The sequence below is a fragment of the Fistularia commersonii genome, chromosome 15, assembly GCF_037954325.1.
Source record: "Fistularia commersonii isolate RoL2024-O1a breed Wild chromosome 15, RoL_Fcom_v1.0, whole genome shotgun sequence".
Taxonomy (NCBI): domain Eukaryota; kingdom Metazoa; phylum Chordata; class Actinopteri; order Syngnathiformes; family Fistulariidae; genus Fistularia; species Fistularia commersonii.
This window is the reverse complement of record NC_141298.1, coordinates 12,315,017-12,327,500: the sequence shown is the minus strand read 5'-3', so window position 1 is coordinate 12,327,500 and position 12,484 is coordinate 12,315,017. Positions and strand designations below refer to the sequence as shown.

The following is a 12,484-nucleotide window of genomic DNA, read 5'->3' as shown; positions in this document are numbered from 1 at the left end:
CACGCACACACACGCGGACACGCACGCGCACGGGCACTCACCGTCTTGGAGTCCAGCTCGTGGTGCTGCTGGGCCAGGACTTTGTCCACGCTGGCGGCGTCCGTGAACGTGACGAAACCGAACCCCCTGCGGACGCGAGCACACGCACGGGTTAACGGCAACGCAACGCACGCACACGCGCCACAAACTTTCACCCACGCAACGCGAGTGTGTATGTGTGTGTGTGTGTGTGTGTGTAAGAGGGAGATAGAGAGGAAGGCGATAGTGCGTGCGTGTGTGCGCGCCACGGTGACCTCAAATGTGCCGCGCGTGCGTGTAATCCAGATTAGGGGTGGCGGGTGTGCGCGCTTTGCGGTTTTATTTTGAAATTGAACGCTGGTGTTCCGGTGCTGCGTTCAATGTCACCGCGCGTCCGGTGAAGGAGGAGGGAGTGGGGGGGTCTAGGCGGGAAACGGGGATACACACACACACACACACACACACACACACACACATACACGCACGCATACGCGCACGCTGGATGCACGGTGGAGGACGCCGGGAGGAGGAAGCAGAGCCGCGGCGCGCTCACCTGGACCTCTTGGTGGTCGGGTCCCGCATCACCATGCACTCCCGCACCTCCCCGAACCGGCCGAAGTACTCCCGCAGGCTGTCTGTGGACGCGCACACGCACACACACGCACAGCGGGTCACATTGGAAGAGGAAAAAAAAAAAAACACACCGGCGCCTTTTCAAAATAAAATACAGTAACAAGGCGGGCGTGTGTGCGTGCGTGCGCGCGCGCGCACGGGCGCGCAGGGGTCGAATAGAGGACTTGAGACGGATCACCAAAAAAAAAAAAAAAAAAAAAAAAAAAAAAACATCGCGCACATGCACACGCACGCCGCTGAGATATCCCATACAGAGGAGTCAGCGCAGGCAGGCAGGCAGGCAGGCGGACGCACACACACACACACACACACACACACGCGCGCACGCACACACGCACACGCATGCATGCACGCACACGCACGACCGGGGCGACGTGCACGCGCCCGCGCTCACCTGGCGAGGTCTGCCAGCTGAGGCCGCCGACGAACATCTTGCTGCGGGGAGGAAGCAGAGGAGCAGAAGTCAGTCCAGATGTCTGCTCGGCCATTTTGGCGGAGAACTAGTTCGGAAAGCGACCTTAAAGCGCCGAGAGGAGGAGGAAGAGGAGGAAGAGGAGGAAGAGGAGGAGGAGGAACATCGTAATTACAGCGGGAGGAGGAGGAGGAGGAGGAAGAGGAGGAGGTGTTTGGAAAACACGCAAACATTGAACTGGAGAAAACGGGAGCTCGGTGTGAAGTGCGTACGGGGGAGGAAGAGGAGGAAGAGGAGGAGGAAGAGGAGTCCCCCCCCCCCCTCCGAGGTGTAGCGCGGCGGAGGGAGCCGCGGCTCGGCGGAGGCTCTTACCCCGGGTCATGGTGCGGATCGCTCACGCCGCCGGAAGTGGTCGGACTCCCGTCTCCGTCCATGGCGGCGGGCGGAGCGGCCGCGGAGGAGGAGGAGGAGGAAGAAGAGGAGGAAGAGGAGGAGGAGGAGGAGGAGGAGGAGGGTCGGGGGTCCGAGGAGGAAGCGAGGAGCCCCGCGGAGCTCAGAGACTCTCCGAGCCCGGGATCGACGCGTCACACGTGGGCTCGGCTCGGCTCGGCTCCTCTCGGCTCTTCTCGGCTGGACTCGGCCCGGTTCGTTTCTCCTCGGCCGGGTTCGGCTCTCCTCGGCTCGGCTCGGCTCGGGCCCCCCTGCGCCGCTCGCGCCTCTACCTTCAGGCTTCTCGCTGTCGCGCGCGCGCGGCGCAGGGGGAGGAGGTGGGCGGGGCTACCAGCCCGCGCCTGACCAATCCGCTTGACGTCAGCGGAAGGACACGCCCCCTTCGAGCGGAGGACGCCGGTTCCCGCTGCCGGGGAGGAGGAGCTCCTTCCGCCGTCTCCTTCCTCGTCCTCACCGCTGACGTTAATTGATCGGCCCGGGCCGCTTCCTCCGCCGTGACAAATAGTCCCCGCTCCACCTTCCAGGTGAGCCTCCGCCGGACCGGAAGCGGAAACAAACTTTTTCCGCGGCTTATTTCCGGCTTCACGTCTGAACATACGATGGACTAAAACACGGAGGGACGTTCGTCGTTGCTCTACTGCTTTTGGACATTTAAACACATTTTTAAATCATTTTATAAGATAAATTTTCTTTTCTTTTCGTAAATCAGTGCCCTCAGGAAAAGGGGCGTGTCTTAAAATGTCCATTCATTCATGTCATCCACTCAGAACCTCGAGCTCATTGTCGAGGGGCACCGCAGCCAATAGGAGCCATACTTTGAGTGGGGGTGGGGCTTAACCTGGACCCACCAGCTGTCAATCATCCAACCACTCAGCCAGGGAGGAGAACATGGGGAGAACTCAGGCGGGAGAACATTTAGAGAGGTCAGGGAGAACCTGGAGAGAAGAGGAGACCCCAGGCAAAAGAGCACAGAGGAGAACATCCTCTCTGCTCCGAGGGGGGGTCTGGACACCAGACCTGGCAGTCAGAGGAACATTCACCCTCTCACAGCCTGCTGACATTTGGACCCCTGCTGGAGTCCACTGAAGGTCCGGTAACAGTGTGTGTGTGGGAGGGGGGGAGATGAAAAGGACTCCAGCTGGACACAGACACAGACACAGACACAGACAGACACACACACACACACACACACCTGATGGCACCCCCAGCCCGTCTGAAGGTCCCTCTCCGGCTCAGCAGGTCCCACAGGTTCCCGGTGGAGAACCTTTGGAAATAATCTCCTGCTCCATTATTGATGGGACTCCAACACTCCATCACTGCATGTTGGCGGGAGCGGGGGTGGGTGGGTAGATCACTGACATTTATATTCACTTTATTTACAATTTTATCATTATATACACTATTTCAATATATACAGAAGATATATAAAATATTTATATACAGTCAGATGTAAAGTATATAAATATAGATTCAGACACAATATATATGTATATATATATATGTACAGTGCCTAAACATTAGATATAGTGAATGAAAAAAAAATGTATATATATACATATATATATATATATATATATATAAGATAAACCGTATGAGATACTACACACATATTTATATACTGTAGAAAAAATATACACACAGTGTATATAAATGTACTTATATACAGTATAGAAAAATATCTATCAGTGCAAAGCTTCAGACTCCTCTGTTTGTGTTGATCAATAACTATCATCCCCTGATAAAGGTGGGAACCCAATCAATATGTATTCATAAACATGTGTGTTTGTATATAAATACATATATATATATATAAATTCACAGTGTGTACATATTATATATATATATACACTGTGCATACATATAGTGCATAAACACTACATATGAATATCTAGTTATATGCTGTGGAATACACACACACACACATATATATAGATATAGATATATATATCTACATATGCACAGTATGTAAATATATATCAGAGAAGAGCCTCAGACTCCTGTGTTCGTGTTGATCAATAACTATTATCCCCTGATAAAGGCAGGAACCCGATCAATGGCGATATCACAGCCGTGCATTGATCTCCTTCTCAGGGCTTTTTATTAAAGTGCTGATAAAAGTGTGCTATTGATTATCTATTCTGGATAATTGGTGCTGCACTGAGCCAGGAGCGAGTGGGAGGGGCTTCCCTAGGCTCCGCCCACGCCATGGGGAGGGACGACGGGATTGGATGACCAGAGTCAGGGAGGACCAAGGGACTGAGGAGGGGAGGAGACTAGGAGAGGAGAGGAGGACACAAGGAGAGGCCAGTAGGAGAGGAGGATAGGAAGGTAGGGAGATACAAGGAGAAGAAAGGAGAGACTAGGAAAGGATAGGACACAAGGAGACTAGAATAGGAAGACAAGGAGAGGAGATAAGGATAGAGGAAGAGCACACAAGGATAGAAGTGTAGAAGGGAGGATATGAGGAGAGGAGACAGGAAGTGTCGGAAATGAAATAATAAAATATTATACAAAATAAAATGGTGAAATAATAAAAAAAAAACGAATAAGCAATCAATAACATTCAAATAACACATCAATAAAATAGTAAAATAGAAATGTTAACTAAAAGTAGGAGGATAAAATAGTAAAGCAATAAAAAAAAAATCAAAATATGAAATGGAAAAATAATAAGTCAATAACATAATTCATTGTTATATCAACAAAATATTAGAATAGTAAAATCATAAAATAAAATAATAAACTGGACTTGGATATTTGAGAATGTTTCTGAAATATTAAAGAAAACGTCACCAAAAAAGACAGTAAAATTCAAACTCACTCACACCTCTTATCAAAACAAACCGCGGACTTGCCGTTCGTCGGTCTGTCCGGTGTCCAGGCTCCGGTCGGGGTCCACCGGAGGCCACGGGCTCCCCCTGCTGGCGCTGGTCGGCAATCACACCGACGCACGACGAGCACGGACCGCCGGTGGAAATACAGAACACGTCTATAACTGACTTAAAATGAGCTAAGCTAAGCTCAGCGACTAAAGGCTGTTGCTGGGAGCCATGCACGGACACAAGAAGCTTGGAGTTCAGACCTTTTCAGGTATGGGTTGACATTGGGGCACTGAGCTCTACCAACACGGGTATGCTTCGGGGCTGAAGTGGAGTTCCAGTTCCCGTTCCCTGGAACAGCTTGTCCTCAGGAGCCTGGTTCGAGAAGCAGAATGAGCTCGAGGAAGGAACAAGGGCCAGTGGAGAGCGCTTGTATCCAAAATCGCAGGAGTCATATGGATAGAACCCAGAGCCCCAGCGGGGGAAAGCCAGGGATCAAAATTCTAGGGGCCGGATAACCAGGCGGAACAGCACTGGGGTAACTTGAGGGGTATGAACGGAACCGGGAGGCCAGGTGCACGGCAATCAGCTGCAAAATTTGGGAGACTGGTAGGGTCTGGAAGGCCAAGCAGAAAGCCACTTGCCTGGTTGGGACTTGGGTTACCAGGTGGAAGGGAGCTGTTGCCCAACTCACGGGAAGGGCCAAGACAGAACCAGGAAGCACAGCCGGGAAGCACTGGCAATTAAAACTCAAGGGGCCAGACAGACAAGTGGAACGGCAGTAGTGTCCAAAATTCGAGGGGTCCGGATGGAACCGTGAGGCCGAACGCCGGCAATCAACTGCTAAACTTGGAAACCAGTGAGTGCCAGGCAGACAGGCGATGGCCCGGGCGGAAACAGGTTACCAGGCAGAAGGGAGCTGTTGCCAAACTCAAGAATTGGGCCAAGATGGAACAGGGAGGCCCAGCAGGGAAGCCCCGGCAATCAAAACTCGAGGGGCTGGAGAGCCAGGCAAACAATGCTAGCGTCCAAAACTCAAGGGGCCAAGATAGAACCACGAAGCCAGCAATGAAGCACCAGTAATCAAAACTCGAGGGTCTTGGACAAACCAGAGGAGCCCAGTAGGGAAGTGCTGGTAGCCAAAGCTCAAAGGCCCCAGTCAGGGACGAACGGCCAGGTTGGAGTCACCAGCAGGTACTGACAAGCAGGGAGGAACGAGGGATGCAGGACAAAATAGAAAGGGAGAGATGGCGGCGAAGATAGAAGAGTAAGTCACCCGGCAGCCAGTGAGAGGGAGGCTCCTCTCTGGTGATCTGAGATGAACCCGAACACCATGGGAATCAGATACATCCTCTGCTCTGTCTCCACTGTGTCACCTTCTAATTCTCCTCCTCGTCCACCCTTCCCACGCTGGAGAAAACACAAGTTTAAGAGGAGCAATTTTTTTTCTTTGTGTGACATAAAATGGTAGAGAAGGTGAATGTGACATGAAGAGCACATTCTTGATCTTTCTAGTCTCTCCTGGACACCTAAGCAGGACAAGGACCTCATCCTGGAGCTCAGCAGGACAATGAGCTCCCGGAGCTCTCTGCAGCAGCCGGAGCTAAGGTGGTTTCTGCTTCCACCACCAAGGGGCAGCAGAGCGACCTGCTGAGGGCGATAATGTCGATCTTCCTCTGCTCCTTTTAACTGACAGGGGAGGGAGAGGAGTGAAGACGAGGGGCCATGAAGCCCAAGAGTACAGAAGATGGAAGGACACCAAGGGTAATGGAGGGATGAGGAGGTGGTGGTGAAGAGGTGATGATGAAGAGGTGGTGATGAAGAAGAGGAGGTGATGAAGAGGTGAGAAAGGAGGTGATGAAGACTCCAGAACTTTGTTTTAACTCTTTATTTAAAATATAATTTTTAGAGGCTCCTGTTCTACGCTCCAACAAGCAGTGTAACCCTTTAGATCCGTTAGAACCATTGTAAGCATTAGAACCCAAAAATCACAACTGATGTCCGGTGGAGCTCACACGGAACCTGGCATTCTCAAATATTCCCTCCAGGTTCTCCAGCCTGGAGAACACAGATGTGTCTGTTGGCGTGGATCTCTCTATGATTGGCAGCTGAGCCATCCAGGCTGAAACCCGTCCCTCTCTCAAGTCTGCGCTCCACCTCCCTGTGAGAATGGAGGACCTCAATCAGCCAGGGTGGACATCTCTGGCTGTTCCTTCGCACGAACCAGTTAGTCTACGCAGAACCTGGTTAGAACTTGATGAGAACTTGGGCTGGAACCCGGTTAGAACCTGTTCGGACAGAGTGTGGAGCTGTGCTGCCCCTGTGTGTCTGGCTGCTGTCACTGCAACCCTTGAGCTTCCATGGAAGGTGGAAGAGCAACGTGTGTCACCATGGAGACGGGCCTGAAGACTGACACTGAGGGGCATTTGAAGGAAACACAGGAAAGTTCAGTCCAGGAGGCTCCAGGAGAGAGGCTTCAGGCGGAAATGTGGGCTCCAGGTAGAACAAGGAGGTCCGTCCACTGAGATGGTTTTTCAGTTTATCAACACAAAGGACATGAATGTCATCTGCTGCTCCTGGCCTCAGAAAGCCTTGCCTCCATCGGATCCTCTCCTCTCACACTAACTAGCTTCCTGTCCTCTTCCTGAACCTCCTCTCTGGTCTTCCTCTACACCTCCTACCCAGATCTTCACCATCCCTTCGCTGTCCATGTCCAAACCACCTCTGACTTTCCCTCCAGACCATCTACTCTGGACTCCTTCCTGATCCTCTCCATCCTCCTGGCTCCAAACCATGACCCTCAACACCTCCAGCCAGTTCCGCCTCCTGTGTGCCTCTGACCTTCTGATGGAGCGATCCAGGGCGCCTCCTGCTGTCCCACAAGGCCGTTGCTTCCTTCAGTCTATAGATCTTTCTGGTCCGGGTTCTGCATTAGAAGGCTTGTTCTTCGGGGGACTCACAGTGGGCGGAGCCTGTGCTGGCTAATTTCCGTCATGCAGCAGCAGCAGCAGCAGCAGCAGCAGATTGAGAGCGGCCAGCAGGGGCAGCGAGGAGCAGCCGGGCCCTCCGCTCCTGACAGGGTGATGGGGCCTCCAGACGCTGCGCGTGCGGAGGGTGGTGGTCCTCCGCGAGGGGGGAGGCGGTGGCGAGGACGGCCCCGTCCCGGTGACGGCGTGGAGGGGGTGCGGGGTGGGACCTCCTGTCAGGCCCTCGCAGGGACAGCCACTCACCTTGGCGGCGGTCCGACGGGCCCAGGCCAGCAGGTACGACATCTCGGTGTGCGCGTGGCACGCCCACGGGTTGTCGCCCAGGGTGACAGTGCGGAGCGCCGTCAGCTGGTCGAAGGCGGCGGCGGGCAGCGAGGTCAGGCGATTGCCGTGGAGGTAGAGGTGGGACAGCACCGGCAGGCGGTCCAGTGAGCCGGGGAGCACGACCGCCAGCCGGTTGTGTGACAGGTCGACTGTCTCCACGGCAACCGGCAGGTTGGTGGGAAGCGTCCACAGGCGGTTGCGGCTCAGGTCCAGCCGGCGCAGGCGGCTGAGGGTGTTGTTGATAAAGGAGGTCCTTTCCAGCGCATTCCCCGACACGTCAAGCGCCTGCAAGTTCCACTGGTGTACCGTGTCGCCCTTCTCCAGCCGGCGGATGTGGTTGGCGGCAGCGTGCAGCCGCCACAGGGAGCGTGGCAGGCCGGCAGGCAGGCGAGCCAGACGGTTGTGGGACAGGTCCAGGACGCGGAGGTGGCTGTACGGCGCCAGAGCCCCGTCCAGCTGCTGCAGCCGATTGTGGGAGAGGTTGAGCGAGGTGAGGTCGAGCCGCAGGCCGACGGGCAACAGCCTCAGCCCGCGCTCCGAGCAGTCCGCCTCGCGTTGCCCGCCGCCGCCGCAACGGCACAGCGGGGGGCAGGCGACGAGCGCACGCACACACACACACAGGAGGAGCGGCAGCAGGGTCCTGGCAGGGGGGGCGCTCAGGAACACACACCTGCCAAGACAAGGACAAGAGGACACGTGGGTGTGTGCGTATGTGTGTGTGTGTGTGTGTGAGGGGGTCCAAGAACAGTCCAAGAATCATTACATGCACTCCGTAGTTTGTTTCAATCTGCTGTGTGTGTGTGTGTTGTGTGTTCGAGGGGGGTGTCTGCAGCTGCAGGAACACGCTGGGCTGGCACTGCATCCATTTTCCCTCAGGGATGGGGGGTGTGGGGAGAGTTGCAGTTCTAGGAGAGAACATTTGCTGTCAGAGGCAGAAGCTAATGAGGGGGTTCACTGCTGCCCCCCCATGCCCAGGCTGCTCCATGTCTGCAGCAAAGCCCTGCCTCCACCTTCTGCTGCAGCACCAAACATTCACAGCAGACGAAGACACCCCCTGACAGTTATCAGACTGGTGCGCGTTATGGGTTAAGTGGGCATCGGAGCCCCCACCACACTGAAGCAGACACGAATCAAAGCAGGACGGAAGTTCTTCCTTCACTCACCTTCTCATCTTCATGTCCCGGTCCCTTCTGCACTCCGTCCGGACGTTCCTCCCCCCCGTCCTGCACCAGCTGCTGCTGCTCTGCTGGATGTGGATGCTTCCTCTCGTTAAAAGACCGCCCCTCCAACCAGCACCCCCTCACCGGTCCTCTAGGCGTGGGGATCTCCTGTACGGGCTCAGAACGTGAGGTCTCCCTCTCAGGCGGTGGAGGATCTGCAGGGGCAGTCACACACTGCAGGCTCCAGTTTGCTCCTTTGGATGGAGGAGGGGGGTTGTTGTGGGGCCAACTCAGCAGGGGGGGGGGGCTACAAGGCTGATCCTAATCCAACTCCTCAGCAGGTTCCCAGCCTGGTCCTCACCCATCACAGGCTCGGTCGGCACTGCCTGGGTCGGGGGGAGTCCAACCCTTGCGGTCACTGGGGCGAGAGGCTAACCTGGAAACGTCAGCTGTCAATCGTGTTCACACTGCTAAGCAGTAAAAGAGAGTTAGCGTCAGTACAAATCGAATACTAGCACTAATGCTGCTAAACAGTGAAAGCAGGTTAGCATCAGTGCTAGTGAGCAACCATGCTCCCATTGGAGGCTGTCTGAAGCTGCTCCATGGTGACAAGAGCCTGCAAGTCAGAAAGCAACTCTTCACCTGCCCACTTTGGACAAACCCTCATCTGGCCCTTGCCTCCTCAGAGCCACCCTGAGAGAGGCGTTGACACACCTCTGGCCGAATTGGGGCCACAGTACTGATACGACTTGCTACTATAAATACCACTAGACTGCCAATACTGCACATACTGGACTACAAATACTACGCATATAGAAACTTTCCTATTTTTTCTCTCTCACACACACACAGTTCAGATAAAGTGGAAGTGAAAGAGCAGACGGGCGTCTGGGCTGTAGAGTGGAAGTAGGAGGCTGTGATTCAGCAGATACTCACTGACGTCTGAGTTACCGTAAGTCACGGTGGATGGCGAGCTCCGCCCCCCAGGAGAACATCTGGAGGGGTTAGGTATCCTGAGTGCTCAGAGAACCTGAGGGAACATACAGACAAACATGCGGATTCCAACGCAGGCTACAACCTGGGGCCTTCCTGCGGTGATCTGTTCCCACCAGCTGAACCATATGCAGCCCCCCCCCCAACACACACACACACACGGCTTGTGCATGTATTTCACGCTCGGCAGCCGTAAAAGCAGAAGTGGTCAGCCTCAGAGCAGATGGTAGGTGGGAGCGGCAGAAGTCCTCGCATGAAAGTCTCACTCCAATAGGTCCAGATGTTACTGGTACCTGGGTAGATGCTGCTTCTCCTCTGAAGGTCCATTTGACACCAACATTTCACAGCGCAATGGTACTCCAAGGTTGAGGGCTTTCTTCCCCCCTCAGTGACCCCACTCACCAACATCTCCACCGTCTGTAGCGCCCTTCACAGCGCCCTTGACACACACCGTCTTGTTACCATGCCAACATGCTTGACCCCTGTCGGCCTGCCACAGGCGTCCGGGACAGGTTGAAGCGCGAAGCACAGAAGAGTCATTGGCGAGTTGTTTTTGGATTCTTCATCTGGCCATCAGCAGACATCACTGTACCCCGGTGCCACGACTGCAGGTCACACACGAACACACACTCCACCAAAGGCTTTGTCTTCATGTTTATAGGCATTGCATCACAAAAGTTTGTCCCTGAGATTCACAGCTTCAAAATGATCGTTGATTTATGATTATTATTCCCGTGACGATTAAAATGCTGGAGAAAATTCACCGGAAGGCCAGGATGCTTGTTTTTTTAAAAAGTGGAATAAAAAAATAAGTTGTCACTGAAACTGCACTCTTTTCCATAAAATAGGTTGAATGATCAGTCTTCCCCCGAGGTGTGTGTTACTGTGACAAGGTGAATCACACGTTCACCCTGATGGTCCCCTGAACCTTCACATCCTCTCAGCCTCACAATGATCGTGGCTGAAGGTGACGCCTGACTGCAGTGGTTGTTCCGCCGCTTCCCGCTCGCTCACGGCCGCCAGGTCAGGGGGCTCCCAGTCAGAGAACATAAGGTCGTACAGGAAGTCAAAATCCAGGATGGACTCCACCTGAGGAAGACAGGAGCCCCAAGAGAAGTTACCCCCAACATGCTACCTCCACAGAATCACAAACGGCCAATAAAGGCCGAGCCCAGATGATCTGGTCCTTGGAAATAAGGCTGATATTTCAGGGTTTTTCAGGAGAATTCAATCCACAAGTAGAAAATAACATCCAAATATTTTGGCAGCCATCACCGGAGATAACTGACTTCTACTTTCCCCCCCTACTAAAATACCTCTCAGCGCTCTGATTCAGTTGAATATTTTATCTTTACATATATTTATAGATTTTATGTTTTTTTTTTCCCCTTGCCAGACGACCAGAATCCTGTCTTTATGGACAACACAGTAAATATATATCCAGTGGAACCTTGTCATCCAAGTGCGTCAACTTTGGAGTTCTCCCAGATAAAAAACTGTTTATTTCTTCAACCTCCCTTCTATTATGGATTATTTGTCATTGACTAAGAAAAGTTCTCTTTCTTAATACGTGATACAAAGACAGGGGCTGGAACGGATTCACAGTATTCAATTCATTTGAATGGGGACATTGAATTTGAAATACAAGCAAATTGAATTCCAAGCTTGGTCACGGATCCAACTAAACTCCTATATTTCTATCTTTCTAATCAGAGTCTGCCTTGTGAGCGGTTGCTGGTAGGTATCCTTACGTCATTGACAAAATTAGCGTCCTTGAAGAGTTCATCCATGTACTCAAACAGCGGACGGAACTGGATCCTCTCGAGTTCCAGGTCGGAGATCTCTGTGAGGACGCGAAGAGGCCTGTTACATCTCAGACACATATGTTCCCTTGGCGACAGAGGCTTATTAAACACATTGGAAGGAATGTGATGCAGATCCAACCACCTACCTGCTGCTGCTGCTTTTTCATGCACCAGCTCAGACACTGAAGGCTCCGGCGTCGTCTGTGGTTTGACCTCCAGTTCCGTTACCTTGGAAACCCTGTGGTTAAACGGGTCATCAGTGTCATGGCATCGGGGTTGAGGCCGTTACCATTTCTCACTTACTGCTCGTGGTTGCAGGGCTGCTTGAAGCCAGCCGGCTGGGGGAACATGCACGGGCCCAGTTGGACGTGGGGCAGCAGGATGCCGGACTGCATGGGCCAGGAGGGAACCACGGGGACGAGGCCCATCGGGGTCGGCATCCAGTACATGGCCTGGTTCATTGCTGGGAGGAAATGCCGCAGGAATAATGGGCAATTTAAGCATGATACAATTAAGATTCTTTATCCTCTATCAAAATCTGGAACAAATGGGCCCTGTTGCAAACACAGGTTCAAAGTGCACAAGATTGCTTCCCTGATCAGATACATTGGTTATTAGAAGCTCCAAAGGGATATTCTTTCCAGAATGAAACAACTATAACGGTTTTCTTTCGCTTGCCCACATTCCAAGCTAGAAGCGGACCTGTTATCATAGTAATTGACACACTGGGTCCAGTTAAACTTGTATGTTTTGATCCAAATACCGATCCGAATGTGATCATTATTTTACAAAAGAAAGGTTAAAAACTTAATATTTGTGTTGATGTTTAGCATCGGTTCACCTGACTTCAAGCAATCTACCCAGGACAACTCTACTCTGGCTA

At 52.9% G+C, this 12,484-nt stretch overlaps 2 protein-coding genes across 6 annotated transcripts in view; both read right to left on the bottom strand.

Moving 5' to 3' along the window:
• Positions 1-1,640, bottom strand: part of LOC147226545 (RNA-binding protein Musashi homolog 2-like) — an 84,298-nt gene extending 82,658 nt beyond the window's left edge. For 4 of the 5 annotated variants that reach the window (XM_086160343.1, XM_086160344.1, XM_086160347.1 and 1 more), the window contains exons 1-4: positions 1,436-1,639; positions 1,046-1,086; positions 572-653; positions 42-126 (exon numbers count right to left, since the gene is read on the bottom strand). In XM_086160343.1, the coding sequence (XP_086016469.1) occupies positions 42-126; positions 572-653; positions 1,046-1,086; positions 1,436-1,497 (270 nt within the window). In that variant the 5' untranslated portion in view covers positions 1,498-1,639. Of the gene's footprint in view, positions 1-41; positions 127-571; positions 654-1,045; positions 1,087-1,435 lie in introns of all 5 variants that reach the window. The other variant, XM_086160346.1, reaches the window with a different exon arrangement.
• A 5,673-nt stretch (positions 1,641-7,313) lies between these two features.
• Positions 7,314-8,841, bottom strand: LOC147226544 (oligodendrocyte-myelin glycoprotein-like). The gene is made up of 2 exons (XM_086160394.1): positions 8,807-8,841; positions 7,314-8,313 (listed from the first exon to the last, which is right to left on the bottom strand). Exons 1-2 carry the CDS (start codon positions 8,818-8,820, stop codon positions 7,314-7,316), a joined length of 1,014 nt encoding a protein of 337 aa, XP_086016520.1. The 5' UTR covers positions 8,821-8,841.
• Positions 8,842-12,484: the final 3,643 nt, after the last annotated feature.